The sequence below is a fragment of the Lepidochelys kempii genome, chromosome 1 (assembly GCF_965140265.1).
Source record: "Lepidochelys kempii isolate rLepKem1 chromosome 1, rLepKem1.hap2, whole genome shotgun sequence".
Classification (NCBI taxonomy): domain Eukaryota; kingdom Metazoa; phylum Chordata; order Testudines; family Cheloniidae; genus Lepidochelys; species Lepidochelys kempii.
The window spans coordinates 263,761,459-263,785,141 of NC_133256.1; the positions used below are offsets into that span (position 1 = coordinate 263,761,459).

The window sequence follows — 23,683 nt, forward strand, 5'->3', positions numbered from 1 at the left end:
GAAGCATTGGCTGTCCCTCCTCAGGAGCTGGCAGTGTGCCTCCTTCTCCTCCGGTGGTCAGTCCAGACTGAGCAGCTTTGCAGGCTTTTATACCTAGTCTCCAGTTGGAGCACGCCCAGCAGGGCTTCCGGGGTGGGGCTTTCTCTGCCAGGAAGGAAGCGTTAACCTCTGTGGTACCAGTGCGGGACCACTCTGCCCTGTCACAATAAGGAAGGGTGTTTGAATGAAATGCTGTCAAAATATCAGATATGTGGCACTCCTACTCCTAAGAGGGAACAAAGGATAAATGCTGCTGTGTGGATTATGCATCAGGCTCTGAATAAGTTTGCAGGGGAGCGGGAGATTTGGAAACAGCAGAAGGAAAGTTTGCAACAGGAGCCGGAAAAGCTAAGATTGCAAAATGAGGGGGTGAAAAGAGATTTGCAAACTGCTCTGATGCAAAATGTTAATGTCCAGCAGATGGCTGCTTTAACCCAAACTTGTCATGAATTGGAATGTGATATTGATGCACAAATGCAGGAAAAGCAAAAGTATAAATTGGAGGAAAAATAATATAAAGCTGCTGTGTCCGTTTTAACTGAACAGGCTACAAAGCCACCTGGAAAAGAAAATCATAAGAAATGCATTGAAGTGATTAATAAGCTGGAATCTGCTTTGGTGGTGACATAAATGTAAAGGGAAGGCTAACCACCTTTAAATCCCTCCTGGCCAGAGGAAAAACCCTTTCACCTGTAAAGGGTTAAGAAGCTAAAGATAACCTTGTTGGCACCTGACCAAAATGACCAATGAGGAGACAAGATACTTTCAAAGCTGGAGGGGGACGGAAACAAAGGGTTCTCTCTGTGTGTTACTTTTGCCGGGACCAGAGCAGGAATGCAGGTCAGAACTCCTGTAAAGGGCTAATAAGCAATCTAGTTAAATACGTGTTAGATTCTGTTTTGTTTAAATGGCTCATAACATAAGTTGTGCTGAATGGAATGTATATTCCTGTTTTTGTGTCTTTTTATAACTTAAGGTTTTGCCTAGAGGGATTCTCTATGTTTTGAATCTGGTTACCCTGTAAGGTATTTACCTTCCTGATTTTACAGAGGTGATTCTTTTACTTTTTCTTCAATTAAAATTCTTCTTTTAAGAACCTGATTGCTTTTTCATTGTTCTTAAGATCCAAGGGTTTGGGTCTGTGTTCACCTATGCAAATTGGTGAGGATTTTTTCAAGCCTTCCTCAGGAAAGGGGGTGTAGGGTTTGGGAGGATTTTGGGGGGAAAGACGTTTCCAAGTGGGCTCTTTCCCTGTTATATATTTGTTAGATATTTGGTGGTGGCAGCAATAAAGTCCAAAGGCAAAAGGTAAAATAGTTTGTACCTCGGGGAAGTTTTAACCTAAGCTGGTAAAAATAAGCTTAGGGGGTGTTTCATACAGGTCCCCACATCTGTAGCCTAGAGTTCAGAGTGGGGAAGGAACTGTGACAGGTGGCTAGAAAAACTATTTGTAGCATAGCTTTTGATTATGATTCCTGGAATGATAAGGAATGGGAAAAAGCTGTGGAGGAGTGGCAGAAGGAAAAAGCACAAGAGAAGGTGGAGGAATATGTAAAGCCAAGTCTGGCAAAAAGTATGGGAGTGAAGCAGCGAGTCAGCTACATACCATAACATTGATATATCTGTAAGGCGTCCACAAGTGATTAGAAAACAGAGATACAGAGCTAAATACAACACTGATGGTACAATGGTGAAAGATCAAGAGGGAAGTTTGGTGTTTGAACTCCTGGATGAGGAGGATGAGCCTGTTAAATCAGGGGAAGAAATGGAAAGACAGCCGGCAGGGGTGGTTCAGATACCTAAATCCCCAGGCTATGTATTGGAACAGACAACGCATCAGTTGACCAAGAGCGAGAAGCAGGCATTAGCAAAGCAATTAGGCCCCTTGACTCAGAAAACATGTCTGACCTGGTTAATGGGATACACTGTTAGAAAGTATTTGGATTCAGGAGACCTAAGAGTTGGTAATAACTTGTGCTGGCCCTACGGAAGGGGTGGCAATGTTAGCAGAGCTTGAAATGGAGTCAAATCGAGACGACAGAGAGGTGGTGGTACAGAGGATAGTTCGATATTTCTTAACCCCTTCTGAGTTAAAAAAGGCAGTTTTGCTGATGCATCAGAAGGAGGGAGAGTCAGTTATGGCTTTTTGTGTTAGACTGTGTTAACAGGTTCTCTAGCTGATGAGGAGGAAGGACAAGTAACGGATTTGTTATATGATGGTTTAAGGGAACCTAGTTAGGTGTTTATAGGATCTTGAGAGGAGTTGGATCAGGCCAGATTAATTTAAATGACACAGGAGGCAGAAAAGCTAGTGAGCAAAATAAGTGACTCCTCCTGGAAGGCAGTCAGCAAGGTTGCTTACAGCAACCAAGCAGGCTACAGCGGTCCTAATCATGCTGGCATGGGACATGGAGTGGGGCGGTCCAACAAAGGACATGGAGGACCCAGTGCGGGATCAGTGCGAGCACAAAGTAAATTTACTCTGCTTGATTCTTATACTCTTTTTCCCCTCGAAGGAGTCACATGTCTTAAAAGGCATTCAGAAGGCTAAAAGAAGCAGTTATGACTGCACCAACATTAGCATATCCAGATCCAGCCAAGTCTTTTTTACTTAATTGTATCGCACAGCTTGGGAGATGCAGTACTACTATAGGAAAATGTGGAAAGCAACACCCTGTGGCTTATGGAAGCTGCAATTAACACCGCATGAGTCAACATTTTCTCCATGTGAACTGGAATGCTCGGCTATTATATGGGCTTTATAAAAATGGGAATATATAACAGGACAAGTGCCTATTATTGTGACCACAGCTCACACCCCAGTGAAACTGATTCTGCAAAGGAAGACTTCTGATATTAGAGTAAATGATCATCATTTGGCTAAGTGGGCTCTGATTCTACAGAACCGCAGGCTTGTGGTGAATAAAGTAAAGGAACCCTCACTACATCTGTGATAAATGAAAGGTGGGGTAGCTCCCTTTTATGGGCACCCAGCCAGCCAGTTAGCTATAAAATCCCCTTTAGTAGCGGTTCTCTACTTGCTTTACCTGTAAAGGGTTAAAAATTCTCCCTGCATAGGTAAAAGGAAGGGAGTGGGCACCTGACCAAAAGAGCCAATGGGAAGGCTAGAACTTTTTAAAACTGGGGGGAAAACTTCCCCTTGGTTGGTCTGTCTGTTCTTTTCCAGAGAGAGGCAGACAGGGCAGCAACTATGCTGTAAAAAGCTTTGGGACAGGTATGAAAAATCATCTGAATCAAAACTAGAAACTACTCACTTGAAATCCCCAAATATGTAAGTAGATCAGGAAATGTCTAGGAAGACGTGATTAGGTTTCTCTCTTTTTATGTCTTTATAGCTTGTGGACTTCTCCGTGCTAACCCCAAATGCTTTTGTTTTGCTTGTAATCTTTAAGCTGGACCTCAAGAAGGTTATTCTTGATGCTTAATTCTTCTAAGTGGGTTTTTTAAAATCTAGCAATAACCTGAGTTTCCAAATGTATTTTCTTTCTTTTTGTTTTTAATAAAATTTACCTATTTTAAGAATGGGATTGGATTTTGTGTCCTAAGAGGTTTGTGCACATGTTGTTTAATTAGCTGGTGGCAACAGCTGATTTCCTTTGTTTTTCTCTCTCAGCTCTTCCCCGGAGGCGGGGTGAAAGGGATTGAGGGTATTCCACAGGAAGGAATTACCAAGTGCTCCTTCCTGGGTTCTCAAAGGGGTTTTGCACTTGGGTGGGGGCAGCATCTACCCATCCAAGGTCAGAGAAAAGCTGTAACCTTGGGAGTTTAATACAAGCCTGGAGTTGCCAGCATTAATTTTTTAGAATCCTTGCAGGCCCCCACCTTCTGCACTCAACGGGCCAGAGTGGAGAATCAGCCTTGACAACTTCCATATGCTCTAATAATAGAAGGGGAACAACATGAATGCCTGTACCCAAACAGACACAGTACAAGTGGCCTGTGCAAGAAGCAGGGGACCTACTACAGGCAATATTGGATCACAAGTGGGTATGGTTCACAGATGGATCTATTCAGGAGCGCAAGTCGGGTGATATGCTCCAGTATGCAGTACCTGCAAGAGATTTTTAGTGGGTATGTTGTACCGGAAAGACTTGGGGAGGCGCTAATAGCCCCCACCCCGGAGTGAGGGTGGAGCTGCACTCTGCTCCTTAAAGGAGCAGAACTGGGGGTAGGAAGGGGCATTCATTCTTTATATGGGTTTAACAGCACAATACATATGCTAACAAATTTAAACAAAGGCTTTGTTTAAGTTTATTAGCATATGTATTGTGCTGTTAAGTTGGTCAGGGGTCCGGGGGGGCGGAAGGTGTTTAAACAGTGTTGTTGATTCCTGCTCCAGCCTCTGGACTATGAACATATACCGATGGGAACATTCTAACCAAGAGACTGTGGACTTTAAGGTAATCTGGAGCCTTCATATTTCCTTGATCCTTTGCAGATGGCCTTATTAATAGGATATGGTACAAAGTCTGTTCTAACCTTATCTATTGCTGATTTCTCCCTTGCAATGGACAAAGATCAGATGTCTGCTGACTTTCTCACGAGTCAGCAGCTTTTGATACCTGTGGTATAAGCAACATAGCCCTTGCTTGAGTGGTTTTGTTCTTTGCTCTCCAAATGTCAAAGCCTGTTCCCATTGAACTCAATAGAAAAACTTCTTTTGATTTCAATGAGTACAGGATTTGGTCCCAAGAGATCAGAGAATGTGATTTTGATCAATTGCTTATCTGTCCAGAGACAGTTCTCATGCATGTTCTGCCAGGCTGATCTTGATTGCCCCTCCTGTATGTCATGCTGAGGAAAATAATAAAACCATTTGGGCTGTAGTTTTATCAAGATGCACATGGCACACACAGTTTGATGCCTCTTTTCTATCAAACCCAGATGGCACAGCATCTTGCCTTTCCTAGTGCCTGGTGGAGAGCAATACTTCGGCCTTGTCTACACTGCCACTTTACAGCGCTGAAACTTTCTCGCTGTAGGGTGTGAAAAAACACCCCCTGAGCAATGCAAGTTTCCACGCTGTAAAGCGGCAGTGTAGACAGTGCACCAGCGCTGGTAGCTGTGCTCTCACTGCTGACAGCTATGCCCCTCGTGAGGGTGGGGTTTTTTTTACAGCATTGGGAGAGCTCTCTCCCAGCACTGGTGCCGTGACTATACAACCACGTAACGTTGGTAGTGAAGGCATACCCTTAGATAAAGGTAAGCTGGCAGAAGATTAATTTGGACATAAGGGAGGCATTGATAGTGTGTTAAGGGAAATAGGATGATTGTCCTTCCTAGCTTTCTTTCATTTCAGAAGTTTTCAATTTGGGGTGCTGCTGGGTCTCCATTTGGTCTTCAGCTGGCTAAAGAGAGAGCCTCTCCACCCCCAAGAATACCTGAAAGAAACTGGAACAAAGGACAGTAACTAGACAGGGTGTGAGTGATTGCTGGACCCAGACTAGAAGGAGACTAGTCTGTAAAAGGAAGCTTACTGGAACACCTCTGAGTATGAGGTTTTATCTGTATTCAGTTTTCTTACTGTATTAGGCATAACTTGCATGTTTTATTTTATTTTACTTGATAATTCACTTTGTTTTGTCTGTTACTACTTGGAACCACTTAAAACCTACTTTCTGTATTTAATAAAATCACTTTTTACTTATTATTCAACCCAGAGTATGTATTAATACCGGGGGAGGGGGGACAAACAGGTGTGCATCTCTCTCTGTCAGTGTTGTAGAGGGCTAACAATTTACGAGTTTACCCTGTATACACTTTATACAGGGTAAAATGGATTTATTTGAGGTTTGGACCCCACTGGGAGATGGGCATCTGAGTGTTAAAGACAAGAACACTTCTTAAGCTGCTTTCAATTAAGCTTGCAGTTTGTGGGTCGTGGTTCAGACCTGGGTCTGTGTTTGTGGCCAGCAAGCATGTCTGGCACAGCCAGGCAGGGCTCTGGAGTTCCAAACTGGCAAGGAAAGCAGGGGCAGAAGTAGTCTCGGCACATCAGTTGGCAGCCCCAAGGGGGTTTCTGTGATCCAACCCATCCCAGATGGGTACCTCCAGAACAATATGGAGAAGAAATAATCCAATTTGCACATGAACAAGGACATTTTTGGGCTAAGAGAACATTAGCACAAGTAAAAAAAAAAAAGTAATGTGGTGGCCAGGAATGGACATGCATATTAACAGATTTTGTCAACAAGGCTTAGCGTGTGCCCAAGTTAATCCTAAAAGCAGGAAAGAAAAAATACCGAGACACCAACCTGACATTAAGGGCCCATGGCAAAAATTACAAATGGATTACAATGGACCTTTGAAAAGAACTACAGGAAAAACCTTTTGCTTGGTGTTCATAGATTTTTCAAGATGGGTGGAAGTAATCCCCACAACAGATAACACAGCTCAAACTACAGCTCAGGCTTTATGGACCCAAATACTCAGCAGATGGGGTATACTCTTGACCACAGATAGTGACCAAGGACCTCACTTTGTGGGAGCAGTGGTAAAAGCATTATTATTGATGATGGGAATGAAACAAAAAAATGGCATGTAGTCTACTACCCACAGAGTACAGGAAAATTGGAAAGAAAGAATAGAGAAATAAAAGCAGCCTTGACCAAGCAAATTCAAACACAAGGTCAAGATTAGGAAACTGCTTTACCTGCAATCCTAATGACCATGAGAGCCTTGGGACAAGCTGGAAGTAAGTACTCGCCGTTTAAGTTAACGACAGACAAGCTATGAGAACCCCTGAATTCCCACCTAGAAAAGAGATACCTTAATGGGCAGAAAGAAGTTTGGATAACAGATTTGGTACAAACAATTGAAGAAATTTGGGCACAAGAAAATCAGCGAAGACAAAGGGAAGAACAGAAAAGACCATCTGTGTACCAATGGAAGATAGGAGACCAAGTGATGCTCAAAGAATTGGTGAGTAAGGGTAAGCTAAAACCCACATGGAAAGGACCATTCCCTGTGAAATATGTTGCCAGTCCTATAGTCATTCTGGTGGCCATTCCGAATGGGGATGTATGGAGGCATTCTGATCAAATCAAACTGTATCTATCAAGAAAGTAAGTATAATAGTTCATGAATATATAGGGTAGATATAAAATAGTATATAGTCATGTAAGATGTACTAACCTATAAGGTTAGAGGCCTGTGTTTTGTTTGTTTATTTTCACAGACTGATCCATGGAAGCAAGGAACATACTGTTTTGTTGGGTCATCTATGGGTTCATCCACCACATGGCTATTGGATCACCATCTATCTGTCCACGGGAGAAGCAACCAAAAACTGTGAGATCAAGCAATTCCAACAGCAATGGGGGCTTATACCAAGGAATCATATGGATTTTCTCCTTCGAATTGGGGGTACCAATCTTGACTGGGTAAAGCAGAGAGAAATAGGACTGAGTGTTATAGGCACTCCTCATGGAGAGGTCATTAAAGCAAAGGAAAGATATATGACTTGGGACTGGAATGTCACGAGACTCTGGAGTAGAGGTCCTGTATGGTGGACCTACCCCTGACCAGGAAGAAGTTCTTGTGAAGATGGTCTCCAACTTATTTGGAGATGCTTGGAGAAATTTGAAGTAGTATTTGTAGAACCAGGAGAGTATCTGTATAGGAGGATAGAATGGGGATTCCGATATGAGTGTCCATTTACCTTAATTCCACCTTTTATAGGATGCAGACCTATAACACCGCTTCCAACTGAAAAAGCAGGAAGGGAAATTCGGAGACAGACCCTAATTGCTGAGGATACTATAGATTTAGGCACAGTACCAGTTGGCATGAACCTTACAATAAATAATGGTTCTGAGATGACGTCTGTAGCATTGTCCAAAGGTTATGCTTCAACACCACTTATCTCCCCAGAATTAAAGGAAAAGGAGAATGCACAACTTTTTATCCAAGCAGCAGATTCCTCGGTTCAGAGACTGGAAAGAGTGGGCAGACCTGGTAAAGGTTATTATGAGGATGAACTAGATGTTGGAGATGGAGAAGTTTGGCACTGTATGGTAACAGAATCTGTTAATCCCTTTAGGACCAAAAAGGACACTCAAGGAATATGGACCTTTCAAGTAACAGATAGAGCATGTATGTCCGTATGGATACAAGGGTTCAACTCTAAAATATTGACAAAAGGTGGGCAAGTAACATCAAAAGAACACACTTTGGTAGTTGAATGGGAATATGATCCAGATAGTAAACAATGAGTCTGGACCTCAAGTGTAACTAATTGTATACATAAGTCAGGAATTCACGAATCCCAAGTTATCGATATTAGAACTGGGGAACTATGGAAACCAGATGTACCCCAAGAAAAAGTCCTTCGAACCAAAACACCCCAAGAATGTATAATTCAAGGAGCTTGATTTGAAAATGGGACTGAGGTTCCTGCCATAGATATAGGAGCAACTGTGAAATTGTATAACATCACTGAGAATATGGACATATGTCAATGGGAATGTAATTGGTGTACCCAGACCACATCTTCATTAGGGTATGGCAGTGAATCTGTATTCAAATGGGAATTAGGAAATGAATGGATAATGATGAAGGGATATAGTCATAACACCCGATTTGAGGGATGGGAAATATCTAGACAAAAATGTCCTGAAGAACATCAATGTGCTTTAAGATGCCATACCTCATATATAGGGAGTATAGAAGGTAAAACATGGGTTAATATAACCAAAGTGACCCAGAAACATCATAATGTAACCAATTGTTCCCCTGAATGTATGGAATGGTTCATTCCAGACCATGGAAGCAGATACATATACAAAGGGTCCAGATACAAAGTTTTTATAAAGATTGGATGATTGACACTCATTACCCTCACTGTTCTAAATGGATTGCACAACATAAAACATATGGGGTCTGGGATGTTGAAAGAAGAGGAATGTATAGCTCTTAATGTATAGTTCTTTAATGTCCAAGATAGGAGTTATGTGCTTAATGTAACCTTTTACCACTTGTGTAATTCCTTCTCAAATAAACTGCAGTGTATGCAAGTTAATTCCTGTGGATCTTTTTCATTGGTATGACAGTAATCTGCTCCGCTGGGAGCTATTAAAGATCCATCCAGGAGTAGTAGCCCCCAGGGCCCAATATTTGGTAGCAGAGGATGGTTACAAAGAGGAATGGTCAAAAGAGATACCATATGGGAAACACTAAACACTGGAATGGGATTGGGAAACACATGGAGCCTCTCTACCCTTAGGGAAAGAATGAGGGAGACTTTAAAGCAACTAATGCAGTCAGCACATATTGGGGAACAAGGGGAAATAATGTATCAAGAGATGGGACATTCTGTGATGGAATTGAGTGAATTGTTGGGGGAAAGTGTTTTGGATATTGTTAACCAAATAAGGGCTATTCACTCAGGATCATCCTGGGGAGAAGTTTGTATGGAAGCCCAGGGAATCTTGGGAAAACAATGGAAAGATATCTTGGAACAGAGCCAAAAAGGAACTGGGCCCCAGAGTCTTAACTGGGCATTGAGTTACTACTCTTATATTAATCAATCGTTCCAAGATACCTGGAAGGTGCAAGTGTGTACATGTACCATACGTCAGTGTACTCTTGTCCTTTCTTGTGTAGCCAATGGAAAGACACAGGAAGTGTACCTGGTGTGACGGGGCAAGGCCAGATGGCAATGGAAAAGTAGTGGGAGATAGATATATTAGCTCCAGGCTAAACAAATCCCTAGTACCAGGATAAGTGAAATGGCAGCTGCTCCTGGTCACTTAAGACACCTGGGGCCAATTAAGAACTTTCCAGAAGGCAGGGAGAAGGCTAGGTTGATTGGGACACCTGAAGCCAATCAGGGGCTGGCTGAAACTAGTTAAAAGCCTCTCAGTTAGCCAGGTCAGTGTGCATGTCAGGAGCTGTGGGAGGAAGTTGTGCTGTTGGAGAGACTGAGCAGTACACACCATATCTGGCACAAGGAAGGAGGCCCTGAGGTAAGGGTGAAGTGGAGCTTGAGGAAGTGAGGGCTGCTGTGGGGGAAGTAGCCCAGGGAATTGTACATGTCATGTTTCTAAAAGGTCAGCTACCATAGCTGATACTATTAGGGTCCCCGGGCTGGAGCCCGGAGTAGAGGGTGGGCCCAGGCTCCCCACCCCCCACCTTTGCTCTCTGATTGCGACTGGGAGACAACAGAGACTGTGCAAGGAAGGATAACTTCTCCTCACCTCCCTCGCTGGCTTATGATTAAAATGGCTCAGTAGACTGTGACCCTTGTCTCTAGAGAGAGAAGGGTTACATGGAGGGTCACAGTGAGCCTCTGAGGCTAGCGAAATCTGCCAGGAAACGCGGGACCCATGGAGGCAAGGACAGAGCTTTGTCACACTGGTAATATATGCCAGCGTGCGGGAAAATGAAATAGGGTAATATGAAATAGTACCAGAAGGGAATGGATTATGGTGGATACCTGGATTAGGATGGAAGCAAATACTAGGAGCCCAATGGAAATGGGGTACCTTGGTTAAAGAAGGAAATGGGAATTTGGAATGGAAAGGAGGTAATCTCACCATGACTTTATAGTGGAAAAATGGCTGGTGGGGATTATATTAAATAAACCAAGATATATGTTGGAATCAAAAGGAAAAAGGGTAATGTAACAAACAAACAAAAATTTGGTTTATGGACCAAGGGATGTGGTGTACTCGTGGAGCCATAACTCATTTCCAGTACGAACAATATCAATTGCACCCTCAAATTACTAAAACCTTTGACGACTCACCCTAGATCAATGGTTCCCAAACTTTAACAGCCCTCAAACCCCTTTCACTAAATTGTGACATCTCATGAACCTCCTCCTAAAAATGAATATTTCCAGGGATTTAAGTTTAAATTTCCTCCGCACTCCGTGGGGCTCCTGCTGCTGGACCCCATTGACCACCCCGGTCAACTGAGTTCCACTGAGCTCGGGCTGCAGGTCCCGCTGACCGCCAGGGCTCAGGCTGCCAGCCCCAACTGCCCAGCCCCGCTCTTCCTGGGTCTTAGGCTGCCAGCCCTCTGCAGAGCGCTGGGGTTCAGGCTGCTGACTCCCCTGCTGAAAGGGGCAGGGCTCAGGCTGCCAGCCCCAACTGCCCTGCCCCACTCTCCCTGAGACTTGGGCTGTCTGCCCTGCAACAGGGTCCCACCTGCTGCCTCCAATGCCTGGGGTCCTCTGGCCGCCATTAGTGAAAATTTGCGAACCCCAGTTTGGGAACCACCGCCATAGATTAACATTGCCAAGTTTGAGGGAAATCGAGTGGAATGATACAGATTGGGATGTGGAGATAAACTAATCAAGGCATACAGGACCAAATAGAACAGTCAGCTAAATTGATAATATCTATATTATCGTATGCATATATAGTATGCTTGCTCGGAAGTATAAAATTGGTGAAAAAGCTGTAGAGAAAATAAGATCTCAAATATGTGCTTGGTATGATGTCGTATGTCAAGTAACAACATAGAATGGAGTTGAATGGGCAATACTATTTTGGATTTCTGGAACTGCTGTATTATTCCTTGTATGTTTCTGTTGTGGATATCAGATGTGTAAGCAATAAAAGAAAAAGCAAGCTTTGCGGAAAACTTATAAGATTGAGTTGTTGAATTATGCTACTAATAATCGTAAGACAATGCTTTAAGTTTTATAGAAACCGGAAAAGGAGACACATGATCTAATAGTTAGCATACAAATTGTGGGTATGATTGATGCAATATTCAGTTACCAAAGATAATTGTAATATCGAATGGGGAACTGTTGGGATGGTGCCAAATTGGTGTGGTCATGCAGATTTGATAAAGGACTGGAAAAGCCTGCGTGTGTGATCGATATTGAACCTATCGGTCAGTAAATATGGGTCCATCCAAAAGTGAATATCACATGCACAAAATTCCAGCATGGAGCACAGGCCGACCTGGTTATAGTGACCCTACAGCAAGGACACCACGCAGAGAGCCAGAGCGAATGATTGATGAGTGAGTAAACGTGGAGTGGTCTTTGTTTGGTACCCCACCCCAAGCCCCTTCCAAAATACTAATCAGCTAAAATTAACAACTACATGCCCACTGGGCATGCTTTTAAGACATGTGACTCCTTTGAGGGAAAAAGAGTATAAGAATCAAGCGAAGTAAATTACTGAGAGACGAGAAGGAGGAGAAAAGGGAGAGGTGCTTGAAGATGCTGCTAGACAAAGTAGTCAAAACTCTGCTCTCTGGGCTCCAGTAGGACTGTGGCCAGAGGGGTTTCCAGGCAGCCAAGGCCTTTCCTCAAGGGAATCCAAGATAGACCAGACCTGGAAGGAGGAAGTTGTCCACAGACATGGTAACTACCTTCTCTGTTTGCCAAGCAGGAACTGTGTGAGGCTAGCACAGGACCCGTTTGTGTATGTTTGTGAAAGACAGGCTCATTAAGAGGAATGTATAGCTCTTAATGTATAGTTCTTTAATGTCTAACATAGGAGTTATGTGCTTAATGTAACCCTTTACTGCTTGTGTAATTCCTTCTCAAATAAACTGTAGGTGTATACAAGTTAATTCCTGTGGACCTTTTTCATTGATATGATAGTAATCTGCTCCACTGGGAGCCATTAAAGGGGTAGTAGCCCCAAGGGCCCAACAGGGCAGGACCTCAGAGCAGAGAGGGGGAAGGGGGGTCAGGGACCCTGGGCACTGGGGACCCTTCTGAGTGTGGACCCCACACCACAGTGCCATTGTAAACCCGATACTGACCAATGCCAGTACAGTAAAACATCACAGTTTTTAATCCCTACATTTTTCAGTCCCTCTTTACCAGGGCTCTAGGATGAAAAGAAATTATTATCTCTCAGGAGCTCTTTCAGTCTGGGCTCAGCTAGCCCTGTCCTCCTCCTCTGTAACACTTCCTTCCTTCCTTCCCTCAGGTTACCTAGCTGAGGGCTAGTTAGTTCCTTACCTCCCTAGCCCCTCCTGATTAGCTAATTGCTCAATCAGCCATGAACTGGGGAAGCTACTAGAGGCTGCAGTGATCAGAGTGCTGACCCAGCTGCCAGGCCTCAGCACTCTGTCACATACCTCCCTCACTTCCCTAACAGCAGACTTTCACCCCTCCCCACACACACACACCCTCCCCACCTTGCAAGAGGCACTTGCCTCTTTAGATTCCCATTTGCCCCCAGGGCGGGCTTGTAGGGCCCCATTTCTGGTCCCTCCATCTTCCTCCAACAGAAATTGCATTTTGAGGGTAGGGGATCCCCCATAACAGTGTCTCAGCCCTCAGAACTTCATATCATGGGCATCCTATAGGTCCACTCTTTTTAGCCTCTTCCTCCTGGTCCTGGGGTAGGGCATGCTGTTTTTGCCCATTCTCCTCCTTCTAAGGCAGAGGTCCCCAAACTGAGAGGTGCACGCCCCTAGGGGGACACAGAGGAACCTTTTGGGGGGCATAGCGAGGCCCAGCCCAGCCCCACAGAAGGAGCGCCACCCAGCTCCTCCCCGGTCCCGGCTCCCAGCCCCATGCCTTGTCCCATTCCCAGCCTCACAATGGCTCCACTCCTGGCCCAGCCTCTGCCTCCCCAACCTTGGCCTCTGATCATGGCTCTGGCTCTGCTCCTGGCACCAGACCACCCCCAGCCTTGGCCCCCTTACCTCTGTCCATGCCCCCCTCCTCCAGAGCCATGGCCCCACTCCTGGCCCTAGCTCAGGGGGGCAAGCGTGGACCAGGGAAAGGGAGGCATGACCCTCAAAAGTTTGGGGACCACTGTTCTAAGGCCTCCAGTTCTCCTAGCCCCACCTAGTCCCTTGGGTTCTTCCCCTCACCTTTGCTGTGGCCTAGTTCCCTGGACTTCCCACCCCCTGGGACAGAGCTTGAATCTCTCTTCTCAGCCCAGTTCTACCTTTTCCTTTTCACCTAGCCTGGTTTTATTTTCCTGTGGCTTATTTCATTCCATCTAGGGCAGTCTAATTCTGCTAACTTGTGCCTTCATTATTTCCCCCTTTTTGTTCCATGTGGAGTCCCGGATCCCCTGTTTCTTCCTATAAGCGAAGATGCTCCAGTCAATACCCACTACTGCTGGATGGGGTATTCTCTCCACTATTCCCACTTGCTTCCACGCAAATTTTCCTTTTACTTCTAGGGGTACCTCTGCTATTTGGCTTCTCCCCATCAACACATTTTATCTCTACTTTCTCATCCAGGAGCTTCACTAAACCTCCCTGGATCAATTAACATCCCAAGGCTCTAGCCACTCTCCCCTTTTGAGGCCTCCATCTCACTTTTATAGGGACGGTCAGCATTTTTCTTTTAGCCACACCCCCAAGAGCCCCAGTCCATGTGCAGAATTCTGCAATCCCACATTTCATCTCTGGGCAGTCCCATTTTATATGACCAGGCCTTTCACATTGAAAGCACACAAGCATCCCTGACGGTCCCTTTTGCCTCCTCCCTTTTCTTATCAGAGTTCTTATCACTACCCCTTCTCCCCAGTCCCAGGCACATAGGTGGGCAAACCCCTTTTCTGGGAAAGTCGACTTCCAAGAACTCTTCTGAGAGTCTAATTGCAGCCTCCAGGGTGGTAGGCTGATGCTTGCTCACCCAGAGTCAGGTACTCCCTGGGAGGCTCTGGAGAAATTGTTCCACTATCACCTGGTCCATAATTTTCCCAATAGTTCAACTGTCTAGCCTTAAACCAGGCTACATGCTGGCTGGCAGCTTTTGGTCATGTGTCCTGGGTTGTACCACTTTGGTCCATCCAGCAGCCTGAAGTTTCCGCTGGTATTTTTTTGGCAGAAAGCCCGATCCACTCTAAAATGGCCACCTTCACAACCTCATAGTGCCAGGCTGCTCCTTACTCAGGGAGACATAAGCCACCAGACCCTCCCCCATGAAATTTGGCACGACCTGGAGGACCTCAACCAGCTGCCATGGCTACTTTCTCACTTGTTAATAGGAATGCACCAAGGTCATCAGTTAGGCCCATCTTGCATAAGAACCATCCATGTAAAGGACTCCCACTGTCCCCTCATTGGACTTGCACTTTCTGGACCAACTGTTGTTGCACCTGGATCTGCTCCCTGATGAACTCCTGTAGGCTCCACTGTTGCTCCACCTCCCAAGCAATCAGGGATTCTCTATCAAATTGGTGGCACTCCTGGAAGGTCTACGTCATCCATTGCAGCTCCTTCTGCTGCACACTCACCAATTGCAGGGTCTTTTCCATGCCCAGGTACTGAGTCTTTTCCCCAGCTTTCCCCAACAAACTTTCAAACCACTAGATGCAGGGAGAATCAGGATCACGGGACAACCCCCAATTGCAACAGTCCAATGCTCTGACCCCATCCTTTGATCCCCCAGAAACTACTCAGACTCACTTTTAGTGTTCAGTCTGTATTTTATTCTAAACCCTTTCACTGGCACCAGTACAGTGCAACATCACAGATTTTAATCCCTGTGGTCTTTCAGTCCCCTTTTACTAGAGCCCTAGGAAAGAGATCATCCTTTCTAAAGGGGCTCTTTCAGTCTGAGCTCCTTCCACACCTTGTAATGCTTCCTTCCTGGCTTTTGTCAGGTGAGCCAGCTGAGAACTAGTTAGTGCCTTACCTCCCCCAGCTTCTCTTTCTGATTAGCTAATTGCTCAATCAGCCATCTCTGGGGAAACAAATTGAGGCTTCAGTGATCAGAGTGCTGACCCACTTGTCAGGCCTCAGTGCTCTGTCACACCCTGGAATCCCAGATTAACAAGTGGTACAAAAATACACACACAGAGTATATCATTTTCACTACAGAATTAACTAGGTCTCTTACTTGAGTGTTGCCCTTACCCCGCACCACCCACATGCAAAACCTTCTTACCCAAGTTTGGTGGCACTTTTAACCCGGGCTAGCTCCCCTTTCTGGGGCTATAGGCTAAAGTACAAATGAGGCTTTCAATTGGGTGCGTAGCCTGCCACAGGTGGGTAGCCCACCCACTTTGCAGTGATGATGCAGGCTAAAATCATTCAAGTGCTGCTAGTCTTCCAGCGCCTTCCCACAATTCCCCACACGTGCCCAAAAGAACAGACAAGTTCTGCCACAATTGGCTGGGAACTCCCATAGGACTTGGATGCCTCAATCTCATTGAGGATCTGGGCCATTGTAACTTGGATATGGCTTTGTGGTGTGTCTGCTCAGACCCAGGCTAGGCTAATGCAGGTGCTCAGATTTGGGTGCTGATCACCCTTTCTTTTGGGTGAAACTCCCGCTGCTCCACAAAATGCCTCTGAAGGGATCTTTTCCAAAATGTGATTCTGAAGTAGTCACAAGGGGTGGCCATTAACTGAGCCATTGACCTTGCCCACTCTAGGAAAATTTAGTGGCTGCTGCTAACCCAGCACCGAAAACAGTTTCAATGTAAATAAATGGAATAAAACTGTGTCCAGCACCAGTTTAGCAACTAGTTGAGGCAAATCTTCTTGAGGCAATATTGATAATGGTTTTATCCTGTCTACAGTAGCACTTAAACCAGTGCAGCTGCCTCCCTTGCTGACAGCCCAGACTAAAGGACAGTTCCTCAGCTGGTGGAAACTGGTGCAACTCCTCTAAAGTCAGCAAAACTATGCTGACTTACACCAATTTACAATCTGGCCCACAAGGGTAATCAGAGTGAAATTCTCCCCCTTCCACTTCTTCATGCCTCATTCATTCCCCAAGGCCAGCTACAACTTGTTGAAAAGGTGGCATGATTTCCATCTCTCCCTTCCAAAACCTGCCCAGCGTTAGCTTAAGAGGAAGCCTTCAGACCTATCAAGAAGGTTGAACTTTGCCCCTGCAAGGTGCACGTCATGCCATCCCTCTGCTCTACTCCACATCCCAGGTCTTCTGAGAAAGCTTTTCACAAACTTATCCCATAACCATGGTCAATTCTTTTGTCGTCTTTGCTGGGTACAGAGAATGTTTATTATTTAGTGATTTAGTCCTAGTGCCGGTACTGGATGAAAGTAAATGGTCCCTGGTATTGTTCCACATTTCAGAGCACAGAGCATGGTAGCAGGGTTTATCTTTCCAGCTGTCACTCAGAACACCATTTTATGAGTCGTTGCCCCACTGATCTGTAGCAAAAGGAAGTCCCTATAGTTCTGTGTGCTCTGGAACATGCCCTAACAGCCAGGAATAGCAAATCACTCTCATTCATTAACATACATCACAATTAACTAACTGGAGAGCCTATAGCAATTACAGCCTCCAAATCACTTTCACCACCTTTGGATAGGTTATATTGCAAAGATTTTGCCTACCTGACTCCAAAGAGGACTTGAAGGAGTGTACAAATTCCCGAGACAAAGAAGATGGTGCTGATCAGGTGACCCTGGGTCAGGGGGTCATGCTGCAGGCAAAGCTCTTTGGACAGGATCAGAGGGATGGCTACAAGACCACCCAGAGCTGTCAGGTAATGCTAAGAACCACAGAGAAAAGACCAGCATGAAAAAGGGCTTGGTACCTACCCAGTATAACTATTCTATTGTTGTGGGAAGGTGAAAAGCCACTCGCAGATTAGGACTCAAATGACACCAACAACACTAATTCTTGATAACCTTAATTTTTCTTAAAAGTTTTATTTTCTGGTGGGGGCTGTTCTAAAGTGTCTGTCAGAGCTTTAACAACCTGTCCCGACCTTATCCATTTTTCTCACCTTACCACCACTCGGCACTCTGTAGAAACAACAGTACCTAGTTCCCAAGGGGGTGTCCAATGGGAACTAGCACATTTCCAGGGTCTGGAGAAAGCTATTTTGGGGGCTCTCTACCAGGAAAGGGGGGCAGGTTACTGGTGGGAAGTATCAGGTTGGATTTCTGCCAAATGTGTGTTTCAAGCCACTCTGCTTTGCTCTAGGGCACCATCAACTCCCTCAGCCTGCAGTATCCCTAATGACACTGTTCATGCTTCCTTAGGCCACAAGCCACTACTGGGGGATATCAGCAAAGTGGGTGCAAAATGCTACCAGATTAGAACTGTCCACTCATTTACCCTGGTGGTAGTGTTTTATACTGTGTTTGCATAGGTGTAAATAGCTACCTGAGATGCAAAGAAGTGGAAAAATCAGGCCCCACCTTTTTAATAAACCCAGTAAACATGTGTGTGTGTAAAGACTTTTAATTAGTCAACACAAAAAGAATCTTTAAAATCCAATTTTCTTTTCACTATTAATGCTGATTGTGCACTTCACTCAGCTTGGGCAATGAAAATAGAGCTTTTGTTCCTTGTCAACATCACTTTCTGCTTCCCATGCACTAGTATGGTGCTGCAACGTTTGGGATTCTAACACTGCAGGAAATGTTAAAGTTCCCCCAAAATAATTGTTGCTTTCATTAGAATCTTTTTAATTAAAAAAAATGATGGAAATATTTCCAGTCATCTTGGGTTTCATAAAACCTTGTTTTTACAGAGCCCAAAGTTTGAGTCTAAACTAAACTGACAAGATCACTTTATGAAATGAACAAAGCATGAACTATCCATCAGTGTCCAAACAAAGTCAGCGTGACTGTCTTAGTTTAATCATTGGTAAGCATCTTACCATATATTCTACTCCATTGGCCTGTACTGTAGCACCCAAGTTGGGTGTATTTCTCTCGCGCAGTCCTATAAACTGATAGAAGCTGTACTGTTTCTTTTTAGTGCTACTTCTGCTTAGCTTTTATTGTAGTAGAGTCACAGAGGGCCTGGAGTCTTTAGATATTTTCCATAACACTAACACTGGCATTATTCAATGAGCTGTCTGTTACTGTTTGTCCTTAGAGCGCAAGCTCGCTGGGTCTGGGACCGCATCTGCCTGCTTGTACTGCATTGAGCACAATGTAAAAACAAAAACAATCTGACCCCATGCACTTAAACAGGGATGACTTGACAGCACCAACAGCCAATCAGATGGTTTCAGGCATGGCCAGTAAATATGAGCCATTTCCTAATTCACATTTTACTTGAGCAGGGCTATGAACAAGCCAATAAACCTCCACCCACCCCATTCCACCATGTTCTTGCTGGTCTCACCTGAATCCCTAGCAGGATGCAGAGGTACCATGGTGGAATCTCAGTGACAGAGTACACTAGTGTACTGCAGTTCTTGCCCTGGTCTGTCTTCTTTTCCTTTAGGCCCTTGGCATGGAGTTGAGACAAGGCACTGTATTGGTCTCCATCTTCAACCTGTAAGGACCAGGACGGAACATTCCTCAGTTAGAGCCTCATTCAGAGAGGTATTCATCACCTGCAACTCTCATTGACTTCAGTGGGATTGACTTCAGTGTACGTCTCTCAGGTTCTTGTCAACATGTGGGAAGGGGGGTAATTTAATTCACACTAACTCCAACCTGGCTGGGAGAGGATCAAGAAATGCATTTAAAAACAATGTGAAAACTGTGTGTGTAGAGAGGATCCAATGAAACTCATCATTTTGGGAGGTGCAGTCCTCTGGGTTACCCGCCATTTCTTCTTTTTATCCTTCCCCTTCTTACCAGGCTGCACTGTGCACTGACCCACCTTTGTAGCGGAGAAAAGCCGCACATGCTGCCTACCCTATGTGTTGTGACACCAGTCAGCTCTGTGTTCTCGGGGAACCAGAGCACAGTATCTAGCCTGTCTCACTCATGAAAGACAGCAGCCCTCTCCCCCCTCCCCCCCACTCTCTGCTTTCTCTGCTTGAACCAAAATGGATCAGAGAAAAGACTTGCAGAGAGCAGTGAAGGGCATTGGGAGACACACTTAGACCCCTCCTGATAACGGTGACAAGATTAAGGCATCTTCATTAGCATACTGAATGGAGAACAGAGAACCGCACTGAACTCTGGGACCAGAAAAGCAGGGAAGCACTGCATCATGGGGGAGCTCTGCTCCAGATGTTAATGAACCTATGCTTGCACACACCCAGCTCAGCAATGATCAGACCAATTCTAGTAATGAATCCTTGATTGATATCCAAAATACTGAAGCAACGTAATGCATTGTAAGCTTCCTGGAAGAAAACTCCACCCATAGCCAAGAGTGATCAGTTCCTATTGTCTAGCCTAAAGAAAACCCTTGAGTCATCAGTTTACCCATAAACAAATCTCGTGTTCTCCCCTGAACCACTGTTGTTTCTCTACAAAAACCCCTACCTATGTTCAAGTGTTCTGATGCATGGACCCAAACTTTGCACCAGTTCCACTGGGACTCCATCTCCTGACTGATCGTGCTGGGGGCTCTGCCTGCCTCCAGCACTCAGGACCCTGAGCTACCACCATCACCTGGGAACCCCGACCAATTCAAGCCTCATGGAGTGGGTGAGATCCCTCCCTCTCTCTGTTTTCTTTTCTACCTCAGCTATTAACCTTTAATAATGTAACTGTTATGTTTGTTTAGCCCTCCTTGTGTAGTTATCACTGTTATTCAATAAATAACTTTTATGGCTAAGCTGGTTGCTTCTCTCTCTGAACTTTACTCTTTTGTGTTTTTAGCTTCCCTATTTACCCTGCAGCAACGCTTCTTTTACCTAAGCTAAAGATCCCTGTAGCGCCCAAAAATACCGTGGGGTTTGCTCATCAAGTGGGTTATCATCAATACAATTGTGACGTGAAGGTGGGATAGGGATGTGCTGAACCTGCGGCAGCTGAAAGTGCTGCTTGGCCCATCCTATTGAGACCGGGGCATATAAGGAGGTCAGCTTGAGAGTGCTGATTGATCCAGTCCACTCGGACTTGCTCTGTTAGTGTGTGCGTGTGTGTGTTCATCTGATTGTGGGACTGAAGGAACCCAGCCCTGGGGAACCTAGGGCCTGCAGGATAGCTCCATTGGGAGGGGACCTGGAGAAAGGAGAAGTAGCACGCCATATGAACACACAAGTGACACAAACAGTACATTAATACAATTACAGAACACCTCCCCCCAGAAGAATAACCCTAATAAATGAGCAAATCCCAAAGTACTGGGCAAATCTGGTAACAGCTGGACTATGGAGATGGTTTTGTACCACCACAAGACACATTCCTCCTCCTCCTCCCCAATCCCCCTCCGTGGCCAAGCATGCTGTATGCACAGACAACCCAGTGTCCACCAACCCAGAACTCTGCTCAACCAAGAAACAAGAAACCCAATGAGGTGTTGGCAGGGGAGCCCTTGTTAAAGCTGCACTACCTTACTAAAGGGAGGGTGGGAGCAACTGCCCTGCCGCATTCCTAGGGCTAACCCAGCCCTGACGAGAAAAAGGCTCCTTCGTGGAACATCCCTCGACAGAGCAGCTCACCTTCCCTTTCAGCCAGACCTCAGCATGCACAGACTGTGAGGTGCAGTGGCGGCAGGAGTATCTTACACTCCACGTGAGCAGCTTTCACAGTGGGAGCTGGGACTTTGGGGAGAGGAGAAGCAGCAATGGTTGGGCAGGGTCTGGAGTGGGTCTCTATGATCGCAGGCATTAGGGAGCTGGGTAGGTGTGTCTGAAACAACCCCCCCAGAGAAAGTCAGTCTCCCAATGAAGAGAGCAAAGCAAATGATACTGTAGAGTGAAGAAACAGGAGAAGAAAATAAATACAACTTTTGAAGTCAAAATAAAAAAGACAAACTGTGCACATATATCAAATATGTAGGTGTGACATGGCACTATTTTCATCAAATATCCAGATTTCTGGACCTTCATCCTCAATAGACAACCTAGTCTACAGTAAGCACAAAGGCCTAAAACATATTGGCTAACACATTTTAAAACCCTATCTCTTGTCCTTATGTAGACTGGCTGGGAGCATTAAAAATAGCTGGATCCAGACAGAAGTAAGCTCACTTTCTGGAGCTCTTGTTCAGAAAAGAAGCTTATAGCAAAGTAACTAGTACAGTGTATGTACCGTTGCCACTTCCACATGAATGCCTGATCCTGCCTGGGAACCTTGGGAAGGAGAGAGCAAGAGGCACTGCTGAATGGAATCGACCTCTCATTTTTGGAGAAGAAGGAACAAGCAGAAGTCTCTGTGACAGGACAAGCCCTTGCCTCCTCTGCAGCAGGGGGCCTGAGCAGGACAACTCTTGGATTCTGTCTTGTTGCCTGCAGCAGAAGATTTGTTACCGATCCGTTACAATTATCAGCCTCAATCCTGTGAGCTCAGACATACAGGTCGACCCCCGTGATTGCCTGTTCTCAGCATAAAATCGGAGTTGTCATTATTTTGAACAAAAATCTTGACAGAATAAATATGAACTGCTTGAAACACAAAACCCCAGATGATCAAGGTAAGGGAGGATTCAATCTTTAGGAAAGTTAGAAGCCTGAACTGAGCTGTGGCTGGGAACATTTTAATAATAAAAAGAATAACCCTTTGCATTTCTACAGCACCTTCCACATGAGGATCTCAAAGCACCTTACCAGTGTTACCATATTTACCCTCATTGCCTTCCTGGAAGGGAGCTAAGTTTTATTTTTCTGCTTTACAGATGAGGGAACTGAGGCATGGAGCAGTAACTGATTTGCCCAAGGTCAAACAGAACACAGATACCTAATTCTTAACCCTCCCCTCAGGATATGAGCAACTCTTCTTGATTTTAATGGAAGTTACTTGTATCCTGAAGGAGAGAACAAAGTTCCCCATCTCCTTAGTTCCCAGTCCTGTGGTTTATCCACAAGACCATCCCTTCTCCTCCGGTTTCCAGGATTTCCAGCACAGTTACACAGCTGCTAGTAACACCACATATAATTCACTCATGAATTTGCTACTGTACTGGAAATCTGCAGGGCACTGTGCCTAGTTCACCCCAAAGTCTCTCCATCAACCTCTCATCAATTTACCTCTTTTGAAATAGACCCATTCCAAAAAAAATAAATCCTTGACCAATTTTAATTTTCCCTGCCCTTGTCATCATATAAAACCTCCAACCCAGGGAACAAGAGGCAGAAGGTTTAATCCCTTCTGAAACAGATACATAAACTATAGTACAGCAACGTCAGTTCATCTCCTCATCTTTTCTCTCTTATTTATAGAATACAAAAAAGGAACTCCAAAGTAGCAAAACAGCCTTTAAATTATTATTGTACAAGCAACAGGATTTAGTGAAGATGATACCAGATCATGTCAGCCTCATCTTTACAAAGGACCCTAGAAAGACTGTTCAATCTCTCTTCCTTTCCCCTTTCATTCACTCTAACACACCCCTTCTCTTTCTCTCTCTCTGCTGCTTCTTTTTCCCCCTTTCCTCCCTTGCTCCTGTTAAAGCTTTCCTTCTCAGAACTCATACAAACTTTATGCAAGCTATACTTTTCTTAAAGCAATAAACTCACCATAAAACTGGGGTTCTCCAGCCCATTGCAATCTTTGACTGCGGAGTGCGTCATTCCTTCCAATTTTCTTTGTGGCTCACTTTAAACAAGAAAGATTAGAGGAAGGGAATCTTCAAAAATCATTTAGTGTTCCAATAAATAAAATCCTGAACAAACAACTATTCAGCAGCACAGGAAGCCTGACTTCTAGGAGCCCAAACTCAGTCCCAGCCATTCATGTAAGAAGTATTGTCAAGGAATTTTCTTTTATTTATTGGTCCGTCCTGTGGAAATCGTTCAACTAATCGTTGCTTAGAAAAATCAGTGCTTGGAGCACACTAAGAAGCTGCTCTTCCCTTCACAGATTGCATCAGTAAATGATGACAGAAAATCCTTCCTTGCTA

General features: G+C 44.9%; 1 protein-coding gene across 1 annotated transcript in view; it reads right to left on the minus strand.

The window, feature by feature from the left end:
- LOC140909091 (solute carrier family 23 member 1-like) overlaps positions 1-23,354 on the minus strand; it is an 83,244-nt gene extending 59,890 nt beyond the window's left edge. Inside the window, exons 1-3 of the mRNA XM_073337594.1 lie at positions 23,301-23,354; positions 19,061-19,213; positions 17,311-17,468 (exon numbers count right to left, since the gene is read on the minus strand). Of these exons, the coding sequence (XP_073193695.1) occupies positions 17,311-17,468; positions 19,061-19,213; positions 23,301-23,354 (365 nt within the window). The remainder of the gene's footprint in view (positions 1-17,310; positions 17,469-19,060; positions 19,214-23,300) is intronic.
- Between the last annotated feature and the right edge of the window lie 329 nt (positions 23,355-23,683).